We start from the raw sequence: 24919 nt of genomic DNA on the forward strand, positions 1-24919 counted from the left end.
GATATTGCCAAGAAACTGAAGATCTCATACAACGCTGTGAACTACACCCCTCACAGAACAGCGCAAACTGGCTCTAACCAGAATAGAACGAATCCAACTTGTGGGAGGTGCTTCAGGAAGCATGGGGTGAAATCTCTTCAGATTACTTCAACAAACTGACAACTAGAATGCCAAAGGTCTGCAAGGCTGTACTTGCTGCAAATGGAGGATTATTTGATGAAAGCAAAGTTTGAAGGACAATTATTATTTCAATAAAAAAATCATTATTTATAGTCTTGTCAATGTCTTGACTATATTTGCCATTCATTTTGCAACTAATTTCATGTATATTTTCATGGAAAACAAGGACATTTCTAAGTGACCCCAAACTTTTGAACAGTAGTGTATACAGTGGATTTCTTAAGATGTTGACCAATCCATAAAAACATGAAAATGATCAACATTTCTGGTCTTTTGTACATAAGGTAAGCTGATATTCAATGAGACCTGCCCAGAGGCCATAGAGGAGAGAAAGAAGGAGCTGCAAAGTCGCTGTGAGGTGTACCAGTGAGATTTGTGGAAACATTATTAATTTGTAAAAATACAGTAACAACTTTAAACAAATCCAAATAAAAACATAACTCTTACACACAGATAAATTGGTGTGCGATTGTAATAAAAGCAGCCGGTGGCCAAGCTGTTAAGAGCGCTAAGCCAGTAACCAAAAGGTTGCTGGTTTGGATCCCTGAGCTGACTAGTTGAACAATCTGTTGATATGCCCTTGAGAAAGGCACTTAACCCTAATTGCTCCGGATAAGTGTGTCTGCTTAACAACATCATTTTTATATAAGCCCCCTCCCTTGAATGGTTTAGGCCTGGGTTCAAATACCATTGTAAATCTTTCAAATACTTAGAGCATTTAGTTTAGCCTGCCTGGAGTAGCAGGTGGGCGGGGTTTGCACTTTAAAAAAGAATCAACCCAGGTCTGGTATGATAGTGTGTTGTGTAATAGTGAATGACAGGCTGTGTATCCCGTCTTGATTTACCATGTCTATTCCCTTCAGCTGGAGTATATATGCCGAGGGTCTACCCCAAATAATGAAAGTTGACAGGGCTTCTGATCTCCCTGCTGAGGTCCGCTTCTCTTTCACCAAGAACTTGGAGTTCAAGTTCACAGCAGCCGAAGCGTAAGTTGGAGCACTGGTTCCCAACCTTCTTTTGCTTACTGTACTCCAATCACATATAGCTCTTTGTGGAGTACACCTGAAGTACCCCTTTTGTGTGAATTTCAGCTTTAGGCTGATTTTCTTATGAATCTTCCCAAGTACAGGCCAAGAACCCCCAGGGTTACATGGACCCTAGGTTGAGAACCATGAGGCAACACCAGGAAATGTATTCGATCTGTCAATATCTATGTTGGCATGTCCCCAACATACCTGTGAAAACATTTCCTTTTAAATGAGATGTGATTCTCCTAGACCTGTTTAGGTAATTGCAAGATCCTGAGAAGAGGGGAATTTGGCAGCCAGGAGTGTGAAGCGTGGAATATGGCAACGATGCCAAGAATGACACCTCAAGCTAGGGTTGCCTAAATGATTTATATTTTTAGCTATGCAAATCAGATCTAAAATGGTATATCTAACAAGCCATTAAGACATTTAGCAGAAATGTTATATAGGTTATACACACTGAACAAAAATATAAACAACATGTAAAGTGTTGGTCCCATGTTTCATGAGCTGAAATAAAAGATTCCAGAAATGTTCCACATTCTCAAAAAAGCTTATTTCTCTCAGATTTTGTGGAGAAATTTGTTTACATCCTTGTTAGTGAGTATTTCTCTTTTGCCAAGATAATCCATCCACCTGATAGTTGTGGCATATCAAGTAGCTGATTAAACAGCATGATCATTACACAGGTGCACCTTGTGCTGAGGACAATAAAAGGCCACTCTAAAATGTGCAGTTTGTCACAAAACACAATGCCACAGATGACTGAAGTTTTGAGGGAGCATGCAATTGGCATGCTGGCTGCAAGAATGTCCACCAGAGCTGTTGCCAGAGAATTGAATGTTAATTTCTCTACCATAAACCGCCTCCAAAGTTGTTTTAGAGAATATGGCAGTATGTCCAACCGGCTTCACAACCACAGACCACGTGTAACCACGCCAGCTGGGGAACTCCACATCCGGCTTCTTCACCTGCGGTATCATCAGAGAACAGCCACACGGACAAATTATGAAACTATGGGTTTGCACAACCGAAGAATTTCTGCACAAACTGTCAGAAACCGTCTCAGGAAAGCTCACCTGTGTGCTCTACATCCTCACAAGGGTCTCAACCTGACAGCAGTTTGACGTCATAACCGTCTTCAGTGGGCAAATGCTCACCTTCGATGGCCTCTGGCACGCTGGAGAAGTGTGCTCTTTGCTTTGCAAATTAATCCTGGTTTCAACTGTACCGTGCAGATGGCAGACTGTGTGTATGGCATTGTGTGGGCGAGTGGTTGGCTGATGTCAGCGTTGTAAACAGTGTGCCCCATGGTGGTGGTGGTGGTGGGGTTATGGTATGAGCAGGCATAAGCTACGAACAACGAACACAATTGCATTTTATCGATGCCAATTTGAATGCAGTGACGAGAGCCTGAGGCCCATTGTCGTGCCATTTATCCACCACCATCACCTAACTTTTCAACATGATAATGAATAGCCCCATTTCGCTAGGATTTGTACATAATTCCAGGAAGCTGAAAATGTCCCAGTTCTTCCATGGCCTGCATACTCACCAGACATGTAACATTGAACATATTTTGGATGCTTTGGATCGACATGTACGACAACGTGTTCCAGTTCCCATCAAATATCCAATAACTTTGCACAACCATTGAAGAGGAGTGGGACAACATTCCACAGGCAATGATCAATAGTGTGATCAACGATGGAGATGTGTCGTACTGCCTGAGGCAAATGGTGGTCACACCCGACACTGACTGGTTTTCTGAAACATGCCCTTACCTTTTTTGTAAGGTATCTGTGACCACAGATGCATATCTGTATTCCCAGTCATGTGAAATCCATTGATTAGGGCCTAATTTATGCATTTCAATTGACTGATTTCCGTATGTGAACTGTAACTCAGTAAAATCTTTGAAATTGTTACATGTTGCGTTTATATTATTGTTCAGTGTATGTTATTACAGATGCCCTGACCGAGTCTGTTATACCTACATGTTTCATGCAGACCACCATAGTCCCTGTGAGCAAGGAAGCGAAGGTAACCTGCCTAAATGATTACCGACCCATAGAACTCATGTCCGTAGCCATGAAGTGCTTTGAATGGCTGGTCATGGCTCACATCAACAGCATTCTCCCGGATACCCTAGACCCACTCCAATTCGCATACTGCCCCAACAGATCCACAGATGACGCAATCTCAATCCACATTGCCCTTTCCCACCTGGACAAAAGGAACACCTACGTGAGAATGCTGTTCATTGACTACAGCTCAGCGTTCAACACCATAGTGCCTACGAAGCTCATCACTAAGCTAAGGACTCTGGGACTAAACACCTCCCTCTGCAAAGAGATCCTGGACTTCCTGACGGGCCGCCCCCAGGTGATAAGAGTAGGTAACAACACGTCTGCCACGCTGAAACTCGACACTAGGGCCTCTCAGGGGTGTGTACTTAGTCCCCTCCTGTACTCCCTGTTCACCCACGACTGCGTGGCCAAACACGACTCTAACACCATCACTAAGATTGCTGACGACACAACAGCTGTAGGCCTGATCACCGACAATGATGAGACAGCCTATAGGGTGGAGGTCAGAGAACTGGCAGTGTGGTACCAGGACAACAACCTCTCCCTCAATGTGAGCAAGACAAAGGAGCTGATCGTGGACAACAGGAAAAGGAGGGCTGAACAAGCCCCCATTAACATCGACTGGGCTGTAGTGGGGGAGCGGGTCAAGAGTTTCAAGTTCCTTGGTGTCCACATCCCCAACAAACTATCATGGTCCAAACACACCAAGACAATTGTGAAGATATCACGACAAAACCTTTTTCCCCTCAGGAGACTGAAAAGGTTTGGCATGGGTCCCCAGATCCTCAAAAGGTTCTACAGCTGCACAATCGAGAGCATCCTGACCATTTGAATCACCGCCTGGTATGTTAACTGTTCGGCATCTGACCGTAAGGCGTACCAGAGGGTAGTGCGTACGGCCCAGTACATCACTGCGGCCAAGCTTCCTGCCATCCAGGACCTATATACTAGGCGATGTCAGAGGAAAGCCCATAAAGTTGGCAGAGACTCCAGTCACCCAAGTCATAGACTGTTTTCTCTGCTAACGCACGGCAAGCGGTACCGGACCAAAAGGCTCCTTAACAGCTTCTACCCCCAACCCATAAGACTGCTGAACAATTAATCAAATGGCAACCAGACAATTACATTGACCCCCCCCCCCCCCATTTGTTTTGTACACTGCTGCTACTCTCTGTTTATTATCTATGCATAGTCACTTCCCCCCTACCTACATGTACAAATTGCCTTAACTAACTTGTACCCCCGCACATTGACTCGGTACCGGTAACGCCGCTATATAGCCTCGTTATTGTTATGTTATTGTGTTACTTATTTTTTACTTTAGTTTATTTGGTAAATATTTACTTAACTCTTCTTGAAATGCACTGTTGGTTAAGGGTTTGTAAGAATATCACAGTACGGTCTACACTTGTTGTATTCGGCGCATGTGACAAATAGTTTGATTTGATATGTATGGTATGTTTATTTCTTATATAAATATAATACATTAATATATGCCATATAGCAGACACTTTTAGCCAAAGCAACTTAAAGTGGGTGCATATATTTTTCATATTGGTGGCCCCAGCAGGAATCAAACCCACTATCATTGTAGCCATAGTCTACCAACTGGCCACACAGGACTATAGGAACACATTTAACCCAAAGAGCAGACATTTATCAAATCGCGATTGACACATATTCAATATATGTGGCCTGTGCATGAATCAACCACCCAAGGGGGAGGATGAAGAGTAAGGGACCCAACACAGACACCTGGGGGACACTCTGGTGGTGTTAAAACCAATCTCTAACCAACTGCACCATCCAACGAAATCTTTTGCGTGTTGAAGTTAATTTCTTCTCTGTCCCGGCAGATTGGTGGAGTTGAATCTAGCAAGACTGTCCACCAACAAGGAACAATGGAAGAGCCTAGATGAACTCAGTCATGTCTTCAATTGCCACAAGACTGATGTTTACGGTAAGGTCTGGTCAGTGGTGTCTGTCTTGAATAAGTAATGGATTCAAATGGTTTACTGGAACCATTAGCATCTCATTATTTGATACTTTTGTTATCTATTAGACTATGTCGAAAAGAACTGGAAGGAGGATGAGTTTTTCGGGTACCAGCTTCTGAACGGCCTCAACCCCATGATGATCCATCGCTGCTCCAAGCTTCCAGAGAACTTCCCCGTCACAGAAGACATGGTGAAGGATTCCCTTTTTGGAAAAAGCCTTGCAGCGGAAATTCAGGTCTGTCAAAATAGTCTGTCTGTTGTCACTCATCGTTCTGTTATAGCTCTATTGGTTTCCTCCTGAGTAAGTTGCATGTATTCTTTGGTATGGTGTTGACGTCTTCCTTACTCATTCATGTCCTAACCTAAACAGAAAGGCAACATCTTTCTGGTTGACTACAAGCGTCTACATGGAGTGACTGCAAACGTGATCAACGGGAAACAGCACTTCTTGGCTGCTCCTCTCTGCTTGCTCTACATGACAGACAATAAGCTCATGCCCATCGCAATCCAGGTACATCTCACATGAAGCAAAATGTAGTGTTCCGAAATCTATATTGAAGAAGCTTAACAGAACATTTGCCACTGGGGATGCTCTTGAACCAAAAGGGGTCCCCTAAATGGAGAGAAATATTGCCCAGAAATTACGTAACAGCATATACTGTTAGCCTAAAACTAAAGAGTTAAGAATTTGATTCATGTTATATCATATGACCTTATGTACCATACAGACAACACTCAAAACAAAGTTTTCTTTAAACAATTGAACTTATGTCCAGTACCTGTCAAAAGTTTGGACACCTACTCATTCAAGGGTATTTTCTATATTTGTACTATTTTCTACATTGTAGAATGATAGAGAAGACATCAAAACTATGAAATTACACATGGAATCATGTAGTAACCAAAAAAGTGTTCAACAAATCAAAATACTATATATTTTAGATTCTTCAAAGTAGTCACCCTTTGCCTTGACGACAGTTTCGCACACTCTTGGCATCCTCTCAACCAGCTTCATGAGGAATGCTTTTCCAACCGTCTTGAAGGAGTTCCCACATATGCTGAGCACTTGTTTGCTGCTTTTCCTTCACTCTGAGGTCCAACTCATCTCAATTGGTTGAGGTCGGGTGATTGTGGAGGCCAGATAATCTGATGCAGCACTTCCTCACTCGCCTTCTTGGTCATATAGCCCTTACACAGCCTGGAGGTGTGTTTTGGGCCATGTTTTGGGTCATAGTCCCAATAAGCGCAAACCAGATGGGATGGCGTATCACTGCAGAATGTTGTGGTAGCCATGCTGGTTAAGTGTGCCTTGAATTCTAAATAAATTACTGACAGTGTCACCAGCAAAGCACCTCCACACAATTACACCTCCATGCTTCACAGTGAGAACCACACATTAGCAGAACGTTCGTTCACCTACTCTGCGTCTCACAAAGACACGGAGGTTGGAAACAAAAATCGAAAATGTACTCTTCAGACAAAGGACAGATTTCTTTTGTCTGAAGAGACAATGGCTACTTTAAAGAATCTGAAATATATTTAGATTTGTTTAACACTTTTTTGGTTACTACATTGTTGTGGAAATTCTTTCACAGGGACACTCAAAATTAATATTAAATAAATTATTGTTTGTCAGCGCGCTGGAGAGGTTCGAACCATCTCAATGCACCATTGTACATATGTCAATCAGGAGCTCTGCCTGTGCAGACCCAGCAGTTGTCTTACGTATATACGGCAATACACAGACAAGTTATATTTGCATGATTTAGCATAATTAATTCATCATTACCATTTAGTTTAATTCATGTGACAGACCAATACTGGTTCATAACATGTGACCTCACGAGGCTTCTTTCTCTCTAAGCTGAGACCTTGAAACAGATATATTTTGTTTGTTCTCAAAACACTGTCTGGGCAAATTGCAGCTGCTGAGAGTGAGGATTTGTACAGTCAGCCATTGCATGAACACAGAAATTGGTTTATAGAATAGCACATGAATAGAACACAGAAATTAGTTATAAGAAAAGCACACAAATTAAAATCCCCTTTATAACATAATTCCATATGTGTTATTTTATAGTTTCGATGGCTTCACTACTATTCTACAATGTAGAAAATAGTAAAATAAAGAAAAAGCCTTGAATGAGTAGGTGTTTCCAAACTTTGACTGGTACTATGATTGTGTTTTGCATTTCCTTTCACAGCTGAAGCAGGAGCCTGGAGAAGACAACCCCATCTTCCTCCCTACTGACTCAGAGTATGACTGGCTCCTGGCCAAGATCTTTGTGAGGAGCGCTGACTTCGCGGAACACGAGCTGAACTTTCACCTGCTGAGGACTCACCTGCTGGCTGAGGTGTTTGCCGTGTCGACACTGCGTAACCTACCAATGGTGCATCCCATCTACAAGGTAGATGCTGTGCATGTTTTCAACTGTTATTAAACAATATCTGTTGTAAGTTATTTTCCAATCAACTGAATATGTTTAACATGATAATTCAAGAGAAACTTAAAGAATGTATTTTTTTTTTTAATTGAAAATTGCAGTAGGTTGTAGGATACTACAATACATAGCATTTTTAGGTGTGAATTTCATGTACGATTGTTCCATCTTTCTCCATAGCTCCTGATCTCTCACTCCCGCTACACTCTGCAAATCAACACTCTAGCTAGACAGGCCCTCATATCAGAGAATGGGCTGTTCACAGAGGTACTGCCTATTCCATTCTTATTGTGTTATGTTCTATAATGCGCTAATACTTATGGAATGTCACAATGCTAGCGGAAACTGATTGTATTAGTTGGCACAGGGGTCTCCTACAGGTCGATCGTGAAATACCAATAGCTCGCAGACCACATGGTTAGCTCGCCAAACAATTCATTAACAAATCTGTCACGCCCTGACCATAGTTTACTTTGTATTTTCTATGTTTTGATTGGTCAGGGTGTGATCTGAGTGGGTATTCTATGTTTCAGGTCTTGTTTGTCTATTTCTATGTTCAGCCTGATATGGTTCTCAGTCAGAGGCAGGTGTTCGTCATTGTCTCTGATTGGGAACCATATTTAGGTAGCCTGGGTTTCACTGTGTGTTTGTTGGGTGATTGTTCCTGTCTATGTGTTTTTCACCAGATAGGCTGTTTAGGTTTTCGTTACGTTTTGTTTTGTAGTATTGTATTGGAGATTCGTGTTTCGTATTATTAATAAACATGGATCGTAAACCACACGCTGCATTTTGGTCCGACTCTCCTTCGTATGAAGACGAAACCCGTTACAGAATCACCCACCACCAACGGACCAAGCAGCGTGTCAACAGGCAGCAACAGCAGCGTAAAGAGGAATGGACATGGGAGGACGTTTTGGATGGCAAGGGCTGTTACACTTGGGAGGAGATACTGGCTGGAAGAGATCGCCTCCCATGGGAACAGGTGGAGGCACTTAGGAGAGCTGAGGCAGCCGGAGAGAGGAGCCGGCGATATGAGGGAACACGGCTGGCAAGGAAGCCCGAGAGGCAGCCCCAAAAATTTCTTGGGGGGGGGCTAACAGGGAGTATGGCTACGCCAGGTAGGAGACCTGCGCAAACTCCCTGTGCTTACCGGGGGGCTAGAGAGACCGGACAGGCATCGTGTTATGCAGTGGTGCGCACGGTGTCTCCAGTGCGGGTGCATAGCCCGGTGCGGTATATTCCAGCTCCGCGTGTCGGCCGGGCTAGATTGAGCGTCGAGCCTAATGCCATGAAGCCGGCTCTACGCAGCTGGTCCCCAGTGCGTCTCCTTGGGCCGGCTTACATGGCACCAGCCTTGCGCTCGGTGTCTCCGGTTCGCCTGCATAGCCCAGTGCGGGCTATTCCACCTCGCCGCACTGGCAGGGCGACCGTGAGCATTCAACCAGGTAAGGTTGGGCAGGCTCGGTGCTCAAGAGCTCCAGTGCGCCTGCACGGTCCGGTTTTTCCAGTACCACCTCCACACCCCAGCCCTCCGGTAGCAGCTCCCCGCACCAGGCTTCCTGTGCGTGTCCTTGGCCCAGTACCACCAGTGCCAGTACCACGCATCAGGCCTACAGTGCGCCTCGCCTGTCCAGCGCTGTCGGAGCCCTCCTCCTCTCCAGCGCTGTCGGAGTCTCCCGCCTGTTTAGCGCTGTCAGAGCTTTCCGCCTCTACAGCGCTGCCGGAGTCTCCCGCCTGTTCAGAACTGCCAGTTAGCATAGAGCTGCCAGTTAGCATAGAGCTGCCAGTTAGCAAGGAGCTGCCAGTCTGCAAGGAGCTGCCAGTCTGCAAGGAGCTGCCAGTCTGCAAGGAGCTGCCAGTCTGCAAGGAGCTGCCAGTCTGCATGGAGCTGCCAGTCTGCAAGGAGCTGCCAGAGCTGCCAGTCTGCAAGGAGCCGCCAGAGCTGCCAGTCTGCAAGGAGCCGCCAGAGCTGCCAGTTAGCATGGAGCAGCCAGGGCCGCCAGTCAGCATGGAGCAGCCAGGGCCGCCAGTCAGCATGGAGCAGCCAGGGCCGCCAGTCAGCATGGAGCAGCCAGGGCCGCCAGTCAGCATGGAGCAGCCAGTCAGCATGGAGCAGCCAGTCAGCATGGAGCAGCCAGTCAGCATGGAGCAGCCAGAGCAGCCAGTCAGCATGGAGCAGCCAGAGCTGCCAGTCAGCATGGAGCAGCCAGTCAGCATGGAGCAGCCAGAGCTGCCAGTCAGCATGGAGCAGCCAGTCAGCATGGAGCAGCCAGAGCTACCAGTCATCATGGAGCAGCCAGTCAGCATGGAGCAGCCAGAGCTGCCAGTCGACCAGACTCTTCCAGATCTGCCAGTCGTCCAGACTCTTCCAGATCTGCCAGTCGTCCAGACTCTTCCAGATCTGCCAGTCGTCCAGACTCTTCCAGATCTGCCAGTCGTCCAGACTCTCTCAGATCTGCCAGTCGACCAGACTCTTCCAGATCTGCCAGTCGACCAGACTCTTCCAGATCTGCCAGTCGACCAGACTCTTCCAGATCTGCCAGTCGTCCAGACTCTTCCAGATCTGCCAGTTGTCCAGACTCTCTCAGATCTGCCAGTCGTCCAGATTCTCCCAGATCTGCCAGTCGACCAGATTCTCCCAGATCCGCCAGTCGACCAGATTCTCCTAGATCCGCCAGTCGACCAGATTCTCCCAGATCCGCCAGTCGACCAGATTCTCCCAGATCCGCCAGTCGACCAGATTCTCCCAGATCCGCCAGTCGACCAGATTCTCCCAGATCCGCCAGTCGACCAGATTCTCCCAGATCCGCCAGTCGACCAGATTCTCCCAGATCCGCCAGTCGACCAGATTCTCCCAGATCCGCCAGTCGACCAGATTCTCCCAGATCCGCCAGTCGACCAGATTCTCCCAGATCCGCCAGTCGACCAGATTCTCCCAGATCCGCCAGTCGACCAGATTCTCCCAGATCTGCTAGTCGACCAGGATCTGCTGAAACCGCCAGCCAGCCAGGTTCTGGTAGTTTCTACTACCTGCCTGGGCTTCCTCTCAGTGCTGAGCTTCTTCTCAGTGCTGAGCTACCTATCTGTCCCGAGTTACCTCTGTCCCGAGCTGTCCCTCTGTCCCATGTTATCATTGTGGTGGGTAACCTATTTAGGGACGTTTAGGAGGGGGATTAAAACTGTCATGGAGTGGGGTCCACGTCCAGCGCCAGAGCCGCCACCGCGGACAGATGCCCACCCAGACCCTCCCCTATAGGTTCAGGTTTTGCGGCCGGAGTCCGCACCTTGGGGGGGGGGTACTGTCACGCCCTGACCATAGTTTACTTTGTATTTTCTATGTTTTGATTGGTCAGGGTGTGATCTGAGTGGGTATTCTATGTTTCAGGTCTTGTTTGTCTATTTCTATGTTCAGCCTGATATGGTTCTCAGTCAGAGGCAGGTGTTCGTCATTGTCTCTGATTGGGAACCATATTTAGGTAGCCTGGGTTTCACTGTGTGTTTGTTGGGTGATTGTTCCTGTCTATGTGTTTTTCACCAGATAGGCTGTTTAGGTTTTCGTTACGTTTTGTTTTGTAGTATTGTATTGGAGATTCGTGTTTCGTATTATTAATAAACATGGATCGTAAACCACACGCTGCATTTTGGTCCGACTCTCCTTCGTATGAAGACGAAACCCGTTACAAAATCTCACAAGTATTAGACACCATCTAGTCAATGCAACATTATCTCACCCCTGATTCGCCACTATTGGCTTAAAAAGCGAAACCTAAAACAATATCTGCCAATTAATTTCCAGCAATATTGCTCCTGTCTGTTTGTGTGATGCATGCGTTTGTCTATCATTCTGTCCGTGTGTAGCCAGTTGTGATAACCGTATTGTAGGTTGACAGAAATACTTTCCCATAAACCTTCTTAATTAAATGTTAAATGCACAGTAGGCTTACCTGGTAGAAGTTTAGGACCACTTTAGGTATCCCACAAAATATGTACAAATTATTTCATAAAATACTGAATTTGGCCTTTACTGTAGCCCATAGAAACGCATTGCTAAATCATAATGAATAAGATGTTTAACAGTCTGTGCTTTATCTAGGATATTTAAGAAAGCTCCGAAAATATACAGTACCAGTCAAAAACCATCAAGCGCTTATCATGTTTTAGGGAAGACCCAGGTGCAGACCGTGTCGAAGTAACAAACGTTTATGACTAGAACAGGGGGCAGGCAAAACTACAGGTTAATGGCGGGCAGAGCTCAGTAATCCAGGGTGGTGTGACAAGGTACAGAACAGCAGCTCAACCGTCCTGCGGTGGGGACACCGAGCCTGTAGAGGTTTAAAAACTGTTTGGATGAAACAACACTAGGTAAATCTCAAATAAGGCCTTCTGAAGACTATACGATTATACAATCTTAACATTGAGTTACCTCTCACATTTGACGAATCAGTCAAGCCAAATCGTAATGAGCTGGTTATCTTTATGAGATGTACACCTAGCAACACATACAGTAGAGTGATTCTATAATCGGGCTGAACTCTGTCAGGTTTGCATTGTTGGGACACATTTATGTGAACCTCTCAGCCATAACATGTAATTAATAGCCTGTAATTTTTTGGCTTCAACCACAGAGCAGCCCTGGAATCAATCATTCACATGTTCTGTAATCGATAACCCTGTTTGATGTTTACAACACTGATCACCGTTAGAAAACACTGAATTAGATGACGCATATAAAAACTTCTGACAGGCCTAAAGGAAATAGCTAATTTTTCAGGAAAGCATCCTAATATTGACAAAACAAAATACGCTAGACAAGGGTCATTTTGTCAGTGAAGTAGATTATGCCACAATTGCTGTGGAAAGGCTTTTATGCTCAAATATTGATATAAATGACTATCATGTTGATGTAAACATGCTGTGTTCCCACCACAGCGTGGAAAAGCATGAAGAGTTTATTAGACTACAGATTAAATCATTTATGATGAATTAGGCATTTTGGTTAAGTGCACGGTGATGAGTTTGATGTGAATTTTCAATAAATATCGAGGGTATTATTTGTAGGCTGATGACATGATGATCGGTGCACGGCTGCCAATACTTATTTTCAAGTAAAAATGATCTTGCTCTTATCCATATCTCATCATGTATCCTACCCTCCCCACTATCAGCAAACTGTTATCTAGACTAGAGAGCATGCGCCAAGACGAGGTTTGCTATTTATCTCAACAGTTTTTGTGACAAAACCATAGAGTTGAAAATGTGATGGAAACACATTGAACTTCTGTTTTTTTTACTCAGTACATTAACACATGTACTGTTTTATGTGTACTAGGTCATCAAGCCCAGCTTTGATGGAAATCAAGCCAGTTTGACAGAAACACTCCTAGTAGTTAAAATGCACGTATTTTTTAGGTGAATATTTGAACATTCGCTTGAAAATCTTTCGACAAGTGGATGGAAACCTAGCTATAGACAGAGTTGCGTTTTGGCTTGGAAGGAATCAATCATTCAGCATGAGATAAAGATGCTGTTAGATTCCACCAGACCAGACTGGCAAAATATGTCATGCAAAGCCCAATTACACTTGTGTGTTATTTGTTAAAATATGAAATGATGCCCGGCCGTTTATAAGAGATTGGTGTTAATGAATAACAAAAATGTGTGAGAAAGGACCAGACTTTAACACTTAACTAGCTCCCTTGAACGCAGCTCCCTGCCAATTCAACAAGCACCAGCAGCTAACCATTGCCAATCAGCCTCAACTACTGTTGGCAACACTAGCTGCCTTGAACATAACTCCTCAAACAAGCTCCATCTGCTACTAACTGCTATTCAACCTCAACACCTGTTCTCACTCTCCTTAATCACCACTACCACCTTACTTAAATCTGACCTAACAGTCATTCATCCTCTCTGTTTTGCGTCGCATGCAAGACACTGAACGTGATAAGCCTCGTTTTATCGTAGTTCTAATTAATTAAGTTAGCGTCCTTATTTCGTTTACCATGGAGTTTGAGCTCACTGCCTCGGATTCCGATGTGTTTTCAGACCAATTTCTAGAGGACACACCATCTTTAACCAGATGGCTGCCGTCCATTGTTTCAGTGCCCTATCACTGTTTCAGGCCTTAAAATAACTGCAATGCCATGTCTGGCCTCTAGGTCTTTCTCCCCACCGCCCTGCACGCCGGAGTTCAACATCCCCCGTGCCTTTCATCTCTTTCTGTGTGTTCTCTGGCCCACCAGTTTCTCTCTATGGCCACCCCGGCTCATTCTCCACCCAACGCTTTGATCTTCAATCAACCTGCAGTCTCTTCCCCTCTCTGCCAGAAGATACTACAAGGTGTAGGTGTTAATCGTGCCTCTCTCCTCACTTCCTCTCCCGCATAGGCCTTACCCCACATTATCAACCGCGACCTCTTCCAGGTGCCCCTGAGCTCCACTGACCCTCACCACTCCAGGTTCTCTGTCCCAGAGTTTTGCTTGGCTTTCTCCCATTACAGAGACGCCATCTGCTCAGCCCATCCTTCTCAAGAGTTGGATGACTACCAATCACCACCGTAAAAAGTCGTAAAAGGTGGTGCAACCTTTTACGACTTCCATTGCCGGTTCTCGGAAGCCTTTGCTTCCAGGCTCCTTCAGTGTAACATCATGACATACTGGGGCGCCCTCGACGTGGCGCTCTACTGTTGCATATTTGCTGGCAAAGTATCCTTCGCCTGCCACCTCTGTGGTTGCCCATCCCACCCTGCCACCATGCTCTCTTTCTGCTCAGTCGCCCCTGAAGTGTCATTTGCCCTGCCTCTGCTCGCTGTTCCGCCCTACCTTCTTCCTCCTGCTAGACGATATTATGCGTTTGCCGTGTCTTGTGGGTGGAAGGACCAATGTGGTCGTCCTGTGCTCTTCTCCGGTCGCATAATCTGCAACAATTTCAATAACTACGGCTGCAGCACTTCGTCATGCAAGCTCGTACACATTCTGTAGTGGGACTCTAAAATCCTGCCCTCAATCCCACTCCTCTACTGATAAATGACTGTTAGCCAACCTCACCAGCCCATCAACTTCACCGCCATGGCTGCGGCCTTGGACTTTCCCCCTGACCCATCCTTTGTCCAATATTTATTTTCTTGATGGCCTGAAATATTTTTATGGTCCCCTCACTTCTGCTCCAACCTCTGTTCTGCGCTTGACAAGCCAGTTTTCTCCCTCTTGGTCAAGGAGGTGAAGCAGGGGTTTATGATTGGCCCCTTTTCTTCCCAGCTATTCTCCACCTACCGCATCAGTCCCCTCGGAATTGCCACCCTTCATCGATCGTTCGATGATTGCTTTCTTTCCTGCAGCCCCCTCTGCCCCTCTTGAGTTGTACCTAATTGTCATAGCTGCTTCTCTATGGAGGAACGAATGGTCGAAGGGCCATACTCATCCATTCTGACAACCTTCGGTATGGCCCTTCGACCATTCGTTCCTCCAGAGAGAAGTACACCTCATTAACAAGGGCCGTTCTGACTACCTCCCTCTCATGAGTTTCTTAAGACATCTAACCTGGCCATCCGTCACCCATTAGTTCCTTCTCAGAGCTGCACATATACCCGGTCAATGTAACTCCTTCGCTGATTCTCTGTCCCGCCTCCAATTTCAGAGATGCAGATGCTTTTCCTCGTATTGAGAAGCCATACCAACCCTAATCCCTCCTTAAGCCATGATGACTTTCCCGTGAACCTTCTCCTAATCTCCCAGCCACTCCATCCTATCTGCCATTGCACCAAGGACACTGTCCTCTTACTGGACAGCCTGGAGATGTTTCCATACCATCTATTACCTGCCATTGTCACACCTCTCCATGCAGACATCCTCCATCTGGACATACCTGGTCGGGATCCGGCCACTTTCTCAAGTTGCTTACTGGGTCTTCGTGTTCCTGTCACCCGCAAGTCTACCTTCTCAAGGGCCTCAATGCGCAAGTCCACCAGCCCATCACCTTAGACATCCTTTCTGCCTGCATCCAAACACTGTGGTCTGGTTACATCTACATCAGTTTCTTCCACACTAGAATCAAGGTTTCTTTTGGGATTCCTGCAATGTTCAGAGTTTACATCATCTGTTATCTACAACCCTTGTCAGATGTAACCATCCTCAACAAAGACTTCACCATCAAACTCATCAAAAACAGCAAAACCAATCAGTTTGGAACCTGTTCTGGCTGCCGTCTACCATCGAACCGCCCTTCTGCTTCCTGCAGCTCAATCTCAAAATGCCTCTCCATCCGATACACTATTCATCACAGATTCTGGTTCCATTCCCATCTGAGACTGATACTATCCCTGTCCGACTATCCTGCTGACCCATTCTCCGGACAATCCTTCTGCATTGGAGCCTTTTCCATGGCATCTAAGACAACACCGTACAACTCCTTGGTTCTCTCAAGCCTATCATTACTACATCTCTTCTGACATCAACAACAGGACAGCCCACAACTTTCTCATCTCTCAGAACCTGCATTAAATCTGGCACAGTCCTCCAGTCTATGCCTCATTTCATGGACACCATCTACCTCACGCATCATATCGTACCCAACCAGCCAAAAGCGAAATGGCTCCCCAGCTGAGCCTGGTTCCTCCATATTTCCTTCCTTGAAGGGAATTACCACCGTTGCTCATTGGGTCTGTTGGCTCACTCATGGGCATCTTGTACTACCTCAGCTATATCGTCAACCATTCAGCACCTGCAGTCCAGAACAGCTCACTTCTCCTCCAGGGTCCGACTCACTTGGAGTTCTCTTATTAGGCTTCTGTGGGGAAGGCAATTCCTATCCCCAATGGCCTGACTGATGTCTACCTGAGACTCCAAGCCAAACCTATGGTCAATCTCTCCAGATACTTCATCTGCAGCCTTTAGCTTCCTCTGGTCCATTCTCATTTCCCTCCTTAATCCTCAATAATTTCCTCAAATATTCTAAACCCATTTTCATGTCTGGGCCTTAAACTTGTGAAATGAAAGTTTTACGGTAGTTATTAGTATCTTAATGTCTGACACTAGATTAGTACTTTTTCGAACATATCAAAAAATTATCAGGATGCTGTAGAGTGCCCGGGAGCCCGTAAAAATCTAAATTCCAGGAAAGTGGGCCGTGATGTAATGTTTACCTCTGAGTTTACTTTATCTGCAATTTTATAAATGCTCATCGCGAGTCCCCAGACACACTACAGTTTTTGCTCTGTCTGCCCTAAACTAATCCCTTTAACCCATCTTGAAGAATGCCAGTATAGGAGGTACAGGGATGATGGAGTTCCTGAAGAATGCGATGGCCTCATTGACCTACAGCTCCCTCTGTATGCCCGAGGACATCACAGCACGTGGTCTGGAGTCAATCCCCAACTTCTTCTACAGGGAAGATGGACTCAGGCTGTGGGACATCGTCTACAGGTAATGTTTGTACAGGCCTATAGATTTTCATGGTGCAAAAAAAGCCCAGATCTGCATAAAGAAATTCTGTAAACCTCCATAAGCAGAATGATTTGATTTGTGCATTATAAACTCATGCAACTGCATTTTGTAACTCTATTCTACTAAACTCTACTGCCCCCCCCCCCCCCCCCCCCCGTTTTATTCTCTATTTCTTCGAGGTCACAATAGTTACATAGTGTTTCCTCTTCTATTTCACCACAATACCAACTTGTTTAAATACGCAGAGTCAATATCCCTGATCTTACCAGTACACATAGTGATCTCTTGCTTTTAGGTAGGTCATACATAATATCACTCACACACAAATTCACCTTTAATCAAACAAGGTTCTCAATTTGGGTTTATAATTAATCTTCTCCACCCATTTTTTCCATATTGCATCAGCAGTTGTTTTTTAATCATCTGTCTCACTTAATTTGGTTTTCGTACAGATGTTCAGTCAGACTGTTGAAAAAGGTTGTCCATTTCGGTTGCCCAGGCTCCCCTATGGATAGATTCCACTGAAAAACGTTACTAGCTATTCTGGCGGTTGGCATATCCAACAGTCTATTCCAAAGTCTCACCATTCACGCCTTCCATCTCACCTCACAGGGTTTCCAGCCCATGTCCCCAGTTATTGTCATACACGCCTTCCATCTCACCTCACAGGGTTTCCAGCCCATGTCCCCAGTTATTGTCATACACGCCTTCCATCTCACCTCACAGGGTTTCCAGCCCATGTCCCCAGTTATTGCAAGTATGGGTGCAAACTTGTGGACACCTAAGAAGTGACGTTCTGCTCTGTTATGGACATGTTTGTTTTTAAAATACCTCTTAGCACCTCACACTCCTGCTGAATAGTCCAGAACAGGACACATGCATATCTGATACAGTTTGGAATACGTAGCATAACCAACATCTATGAGTTTTTGTTGTTCCTATAACTCCAAGAGCTCTACTTGCTGAGTCGGCCAGGGCTGATGTTCCGTATAGAAAGGTCATATGTTCATCAATAAAAAAAGACCCAAATATTTATAATTGCTAGTAAACTCAAGAATGTCTTCACCAAAACAAAACTGAAAAACACTTCTCTTAGTACCTGGTTTTCTAAAATGCATCATTGCTCTTTTGCCATGTTGTCATTGGGTTTTGGCTAATGCCTGATATTTTGTATAGGTTTGTTCAGAAAATGATTGGTCACTACTACACCTGTGACTCAGACGTCCAGAAGGACTCTGAACTGCAGAACTGGATCAAGGATATCTTCTTCCATGGGTTCCTGGCAGAAACCAGCACAGGTTACACTTTTCTCATTTAAAGACACAATCTGTCATGTATTGTCATGTTGTGTCTTGTTTCTGTCCTTTCCCTTCACCCTGTCTCCCTCTGCTGGTCGTTATTAGGTTACCTTTTCTCCCCCTCTTTCCCCCAGCTGTTCCTTGTCTCCTCCTAACTACCTCGTCACCCCTTTTCCCACCTGTTCCCTTTTTCCCTCTGATTAGTCCTCTATATCTCTCTCTGTTTTTGTTCCTGTCTTTGTCGGATTCTTGTTTGTGTTTTTCATGCCTGAACCAGACTATCGTCATGTTTGCTGCAACCTTGTCCTGTCCTGTCGGAATCTGCCGGTCCATCTGAGCCTACCTATGTTTTGTTATTAAAGAAGTTCTGTTTACGTTAATTCGCTTTTGGGTCCTCATTCACGCACCGTAACACAATCTGCATCACAAATGGCAACAGCTCTCTGGTCAAAAGTAGTGCACTATACAGGGAAAAGGGTGCAATTTGACAGACTACATTTAAATGATTTCTGATAATAAACGTGCCCATTCCCTTATGCTTCTCATTCCCAAACTATATTTTGGATCATTTGTTCATTCGGTGTCTAATCATTGTGGCATACTGTCTCCTCTGTGCAGGAATCCCTCACTCTTTCAGTTTGAAGACAGAGCTGATCAAGTTTCTCACCATGGTGATCTTCACAGTAACTGTTCAACATGCTGCACTCAACAATGGCCAGGTAATGAACTTTGAAACGTCAACCTGTGTGCTGTATCCTCCGCTGTTCTTCAAAATGTGATTTTAGTTTGTTTCTGTTGAATTATATTGGAAAAGCTGTGGTTTGATCTGTTTCACCATTGTCATTCCAGTTTGATTTTGGCGGTTGGATGCCCAACTTCCCCATCGCTCTGCAACAACCACCTCCCACCACTAAGGGGCAGTGTACTGAGAGCACCATGCTGAAGACCTTCCCTGACATCAATACCACTGTCCATGGCATGGCAGCGGTCTACCTTCTGAGCAGGCAGTCCACTGACTTTGTGAGTATACGAGAAACTGTTTTTACGTTAAAGCATTTCATGACACTCTCAAATCATTTCCTCAGTAGTCATAATTAATATCAGTGGTTCATGAATTTCAAATTTCATCAACTCTCTTGCCTCCTTAGGTCGCTCTTGGAAATGGCTATCAGGATCACTTCAGTGAGAAGACCCCTCTGGAACTGATTCACGAAACTCAAAATGTGCTGAAGAAATACAACTTTGAAATCCAAGGCAGGAATGTCTCTTTGCCCTTGCCATACACCTACCTGAATCCCAACAATATGGAGAACAGTGTGGCCCTGTAAAATGAGTCGGTCGTATTTATTAGGCCCCAAATGGAAGAAATGCACAGATACATGGAGAGACTACCTTGTTTTCTGTTGAAACCTGTTTTAAAACATGTATCTGGTGTGCCCTAATCAATATGACCCACTTTACTCTATTGCGGTTCAGTCCACTTTTTCTTTTTAATAGCCACATGCAGCCAAGATGGGAAGTTAAATGTTTCTACTTCTGTGTTGTTGTGAATGCCACTAGCTGATTCCTGTCTATCTAAGTATTTAGTTGGGTTCTTCACCCTTGTATAACTGAATGTTTGTACCTCAGGTCCCTTCCTGTTATTGGCAAAAACCTAACCTTGCATGCAAAACAGGAAGCTACTGTATTTGCTTCACCTGGACTCAGTATGTGGCCTTCCATTTTCCAGCTAACCAGCAGGAGGTGTGGTGTATGGTTCCCATAGAGACAGGTGACCTTAAGGAGAACTTATTTCAGATACCTGCCTCCCTTTAAAACGGGAGTGTTGAGAATAAACTACCAAATGGACAACACCTACAGACCTCACTTCCCATAGTGCCTTGCTGCTGAGAGAGAACTGCATGTGACGTTCCTGATTTATTAGCAGTGTAGCTTGAACCCACTCAATTGTGTGAGAGCCAAAAGGAAACTCCTGTCCATACAGCCAAGATACAATTATAATCTCTAACTCTGCTTTGTAACTCTTTGCTGGCTGATCAACAGCTTTTTGATTTCATGCAATAAAGTCTGAGTTAATTTTCATCCTTGTCTCTTTCAGTGTTCATTGTCCATGTTGCCCAAGCCGTTTTGTTAAACTGGTTAACCTTTACACACCGGTGCCTTATACTGTGTAGCACACAAGGATATAAAAGGTGAAGATGGTGAAACGTGTACATCTCCACCAGACTTTCAGTAGTCAGTCATTATTCTTCATGTTACACTATGATTCAGCTATTGAAATAACTTGTAATGCGATTGATTATCCTCCCATGAACATGGATATTGAACATGGATATTAAATAGGGGACCATTTTTCAACAAACCTTTACTAGGCGATACCTAATTCTCAACTTGGAAGGCACTAGTGTCTTCTACACTTCCATGGTCAAGACAGATGGGTGTCCACCCCACAGACGGTCCACCCTAAAGTGCTGCATGTCATGAGCCTGACTCAGAAATCAAGAGTCGCTTTGAATGACACCCACCTGTCTCGATCAATGACAGGAGATCAGACCTCGAAAAGATGGCGGCAAATACACTGAACAAAAATGTTAATGCAACATGTAAAGTGATGATCCTATGTTTCATAAGATTAAATAAAAGATCCCAGAAATGGGATCAAATTTCATGCACAAATTAGTTTTTATCCCTCTTAGTGATCATTTCTTCTTTACCAAGATAATCAATCCACCTGACAGGTTTGGTATATTAAGAAGCCTATTACTCCATGATTGTTACACAGGTGCACCTTGTGCTGGGGACAATAAATGACCACTCTAAAATGTGCAGTTTTGTCACACAACACAATGCCACAGATGTCTCAAGTTTTGAGGTAGCGTGCAAACTGACTGCAGGAATGACCACCAGAGCTGTTGCCAGAGAATTTAATGTTATCCTTTTGTACCATAAGCTGCCTCCAATGTTGTTTTAGAGAATTTGGCAGTACGTCCATCTGGCCTCACAACCGCAGACCATGTATAACCCCACCAGCCAAGGACCTCCACATCTTGCTTCTTCACATGCGGGATTGTCTGAGGCCAGACACCTGAACAGCTGATGAAACTGAGGAGTATTTCTGTCTGTAATGAAGCCCTACACCTATTTGAACTCTGAGAATGTAGAGAACAGTGTAGCAATCTAAAACGACTTGGGAGATAAATATATTCAGTTTGATCTATTTTGATGCATTTTCTGGGTAACGCAAAGCCTTACATTGAAAGCAATCTATAAAGGCATACACTATTAAACATGCCACACCTTCAACCTAGACAATGTTTTACAGCTTCGCTAAACTGTCCCAGTTCTATCAGATAAATGGAAATCTCACTATGGGTTCAGTCAGAATGTTATTGCTGTATCATGAGTGTTAACTGTGTTAAACCAACACACACCGCCACATGGTGTCCCTCACAGGCAAAGAACTTGTTGATGTTATTATTACATTTGTATGTGTTAATATCTGTTAATAAATACAGTGTATTTCTTACAGATTCATTTCTGGTGTCATATAACTACGGACTACAGGGACTCCTGGTGAAAATGATCTCTCCTACTAAATGATGTGACACTGAAATTTTGATGAACATTAAACAAGTGTCAGAATAATATGAGAGAACAATAGGTGTGACTCTTGTTTGAATGGTGTTCAACTAACAGTTTTCAATATGTTGATGAACTAACACCCTCAGAGTATTGGGTCCCAAACACAATGGGTGTTTCAAATTCTGACTTAAATAAGTGCTTTATTAGAGCTGATGCTGTTACACTTATCCAGTGTTAGGGAATTACACATGTAGTGTTACAGTATTTTGGGGTGGTGTTGTTTTAACACAGTAGGGTGTATTTCCCAGGGTGCTTTTCGAGTGAATTGTTCATTTTAAAAGAATTACAATATTTACATATTTTTTATTTCTTTAGTGTTCTTTTTTTGGGGGGCGGGGCGGGGGGGTGATCAGCTTTAATATTGCAGATAGATTGTTGCTTCCATCAATGTAATTGTCTGCATCATTTCCAACCCCCCAGGGTGAATATATACACATAGAAACTCAGCAAAAAAATAAACGTGCTCTCACTGTCAACTGCAAACTTAACATGTATAAATATTTCTATGAACATAACAAGATTCAACAACTGAGACATAAACTGAACAAGTTCCACAGACATGTAACTGACGTGTCCCTGAACAAAGGGTGGGTTCAAAATCAAAAGTAACAGTCAGTATCTGGTGTGGCCACCAGCTGCATTAAGTACTGCAGTGCATCTCCTTCTGGCAAATCTGGACTGCACCAAATTTGCCAGTTCTTGCTGTGAGATGTTTCCCCACTCTTCCACCAAGGCACCTGTAAATTCCCGGCCATTTCTGGGGGGAATGGCCCTAGCCCTCACCCTCCGATCCAAGAGGTTCCAGACGTGCTCAATGGGATTGAGATCCGGGCTCTTCGCTGGCCATGGCAGAACACAAAGGGATTGAGATCCGGGCTCTTCGCTGGCCATGGCAGAACACAAACATTGCTGTCTTGCAGTTAATTACGCACAGAACGAGCAGTATGGCTGGTGGCATTGTCATGCTAGAGGGTCATGTCAGGATGAGCCTGCAGGAAAGGTACCACATGAGGGAGGAGGATGTCTTCACCTCCACCTCCAAATTGATCCTGCTCCAAAGTACAAGCCTCGGTGTAACGCTCATTCCTTTGACGAATAACGCGAATCCCACCATCACCCCTGGTGAGACAAAACCGTGACTCCAGCGACGGTGGGTTTGTGCCCTTAGGCAACGTTGTTGCTGGTGATGTCTGGTGAGGACCTGCCTTACAACAGGCCTACAAGCCATCAGTCCAGCCTCTCTCAGCCTACTGCGCACAGTCTGAGCACTGATGGAGGGATTGTGTGTTCCAGATGTAACTCGGGCAGTTGTTGTTGCCATCCTGTACCTGAACCGCAGGTGTGATGTTTGGATGTATCGATCCTGTGCAGGTGTTGTTACGTGGTCTGCCACTGCGAGGACGATCAGCTGTCCGTCCTTTCTCCCTGTAGACTGTCTTAGGCGTCTCACAGTACGGACATTGCAAGTTATTGCCCTGGCCACATCTGCAGTCCTCATGCCTCCTTGCAGCATGCCTAAGGCACGTTCACGCAGATGAGCAGGGAACCAGGGCATCTTTCTTTTGGTGTTTTTCAGAGTCGGTAGAAAGGCCTCTTTAGTGTCCTACGTTTTCCTAACTGTGACCTTAATTGCCTATGTGCCTCTGTAAGCTGTTAGTGTCTTAATGAACATGCACCTGTGGAACGATTGTTAATTGTTTATAGTTCATTGAACATGCACCTGTGGAACGATCGTTAATTGTTTATGGTTCATTGAACAAGTATGGGAAACAGTGTTTAAACCTTTACAATGAAGATCTGTTATTTTGATTTTTACAAATTATCTTTTGGAAGACAGGGTCCTGAAATAGGGACGTTTCTTTTTTTGAATCCAACATTGTTTTGCGAGTCAATTCAAAGACCATGTGCCATGGAATCGGTACATCAAAAATCTCTTCAACTATTTTGCAATTTATATGGTACAGCTGTCAATTTGTTGGTCCTTAAATTAAACTGGTATATATTTATCACAATTTTCTTTAACCAATTGTAGTCTTTAATGCAGGGCCAACAGACAAGTTCCTAACTTTTTCCCACTTCAACTTGCCTCATCCATTTTTGTGGTAATGATGCAATTAGTTGGTTGTAATTTTGGGTAGAGCAAACATTTCCACATGTCTGTGTTAGCTGCATGTGTATCATAAGTCTTATTTGTAATATAATTTACAATTATTTCTTTTTTAAATGTCATCGAAAAAGTTTTTTTTATCAATTAGTATCTTTGAGTTTAACCACAATATTTGTTGTATTATTTGTTCTGTCTTTTCAGGTGGATTAAACTGAAATTGCAGTCAACGTTCTATCAAGGCACAAGGCGAGACCCAAATGCAGACACAGGAGGCAGATGGTTGGAGTCTTAATGTTTATTAATCCAAAGGGGTAGGCAAGAGAATGGTCGTGGACAAGCAAAAATGTCAAAACCAGATCAGAGTCCAGGAGGTACAGAGTGGCAGACAGCCTTGTGGTCAAGGCAGGCAGAATGGTCAGGCAGGCGGGTACAAAGTCCAGAAACAGGCAAGGGTCAAAACCCGGAGGACTAGAAAAAGGAGAATAGCAAAAAGCAGGAGAACGGGAAAACCGCTGGTTGACTTGGAAACATACAAGACGAACTGGCACAGAGAGACAGGAAACACAGGGATAAATACACTGGGGAAAATAAGCAACACCTGGAGGGGTGGAGACAATCACAAGGACAGGAGAAACAGATGAAGGCGTGACAGTACCACATAGCATTGTACCAGATCTTCAGTTTCTTGACAATTTA

General features: G+C 44.5%; 1 protein-coding gene across 1 annotated transcript in view; it reads left to right on the top strand.

Annotated features, from left to right (window-relative positions):
• The window catches only part of LOC139419113 (hydroperoxide isomerase ALOXE3-like), a 51978-nt gene extending 32176 nt beyond the window's left edge, over window positions 1-19802 (top strand). The window contains exons 4-15 of the mRNA XM_071169047.1: window positions 465-546; window positions 1044-1166; window positions 5155-5258; window positions 5361-5530; window positions 5666-5806; window positions 7500-7703; window positions 7917-8003; window positions 16986-17155; window positions 18353-18474; window positions 19093-19193; window positions 19324-19494; window positions 19623-19802. Coding sequence (XP_071025148.1) covers window positions 465-546; window positions 1044-1166; window positions 5155-5258; window positions 5361-5530; window positions 5666-5806; window positions 7500-7703; window positions 7917-8003; window positions 16986-17155; window positions 18353-18474; window positions 19093-19193; window positions 19324-19494; window positions 19623-19802 — 1655 coding nt within the window. The remainder of the gene's footprint in view (window positions 1-464; window positions 547-1043; window positions 1167-5154; window positions 5259-5360; window positions 5531-5665; window positions 5807-7499; window positions 7704-7916; window positions 8004-16985; window positions 17156-18352; window positions 18475-19092; window positions 19194-19323; window positions 19495-19622) is intronic.
• Window positions 19803-24919: the final 5117 nt, after the last annotated feature.

This window comes from Oncorhynchus clarkii, chromosome 10, assembly GCF_045791955.1.
Source record: "Oncorhynchus clarkii lewisi isolate Uvic-CL-2024 chromosome 10, UVic_Ocla_1.0, whole genome shotgun sequence".
Lineage (NCBI taxonomy): Eukaryota > Metazoa > Chordata > Actinopteri > Salmoniformes > Salmonidae > Oncorhynchus > Oncorhynchus clarkii.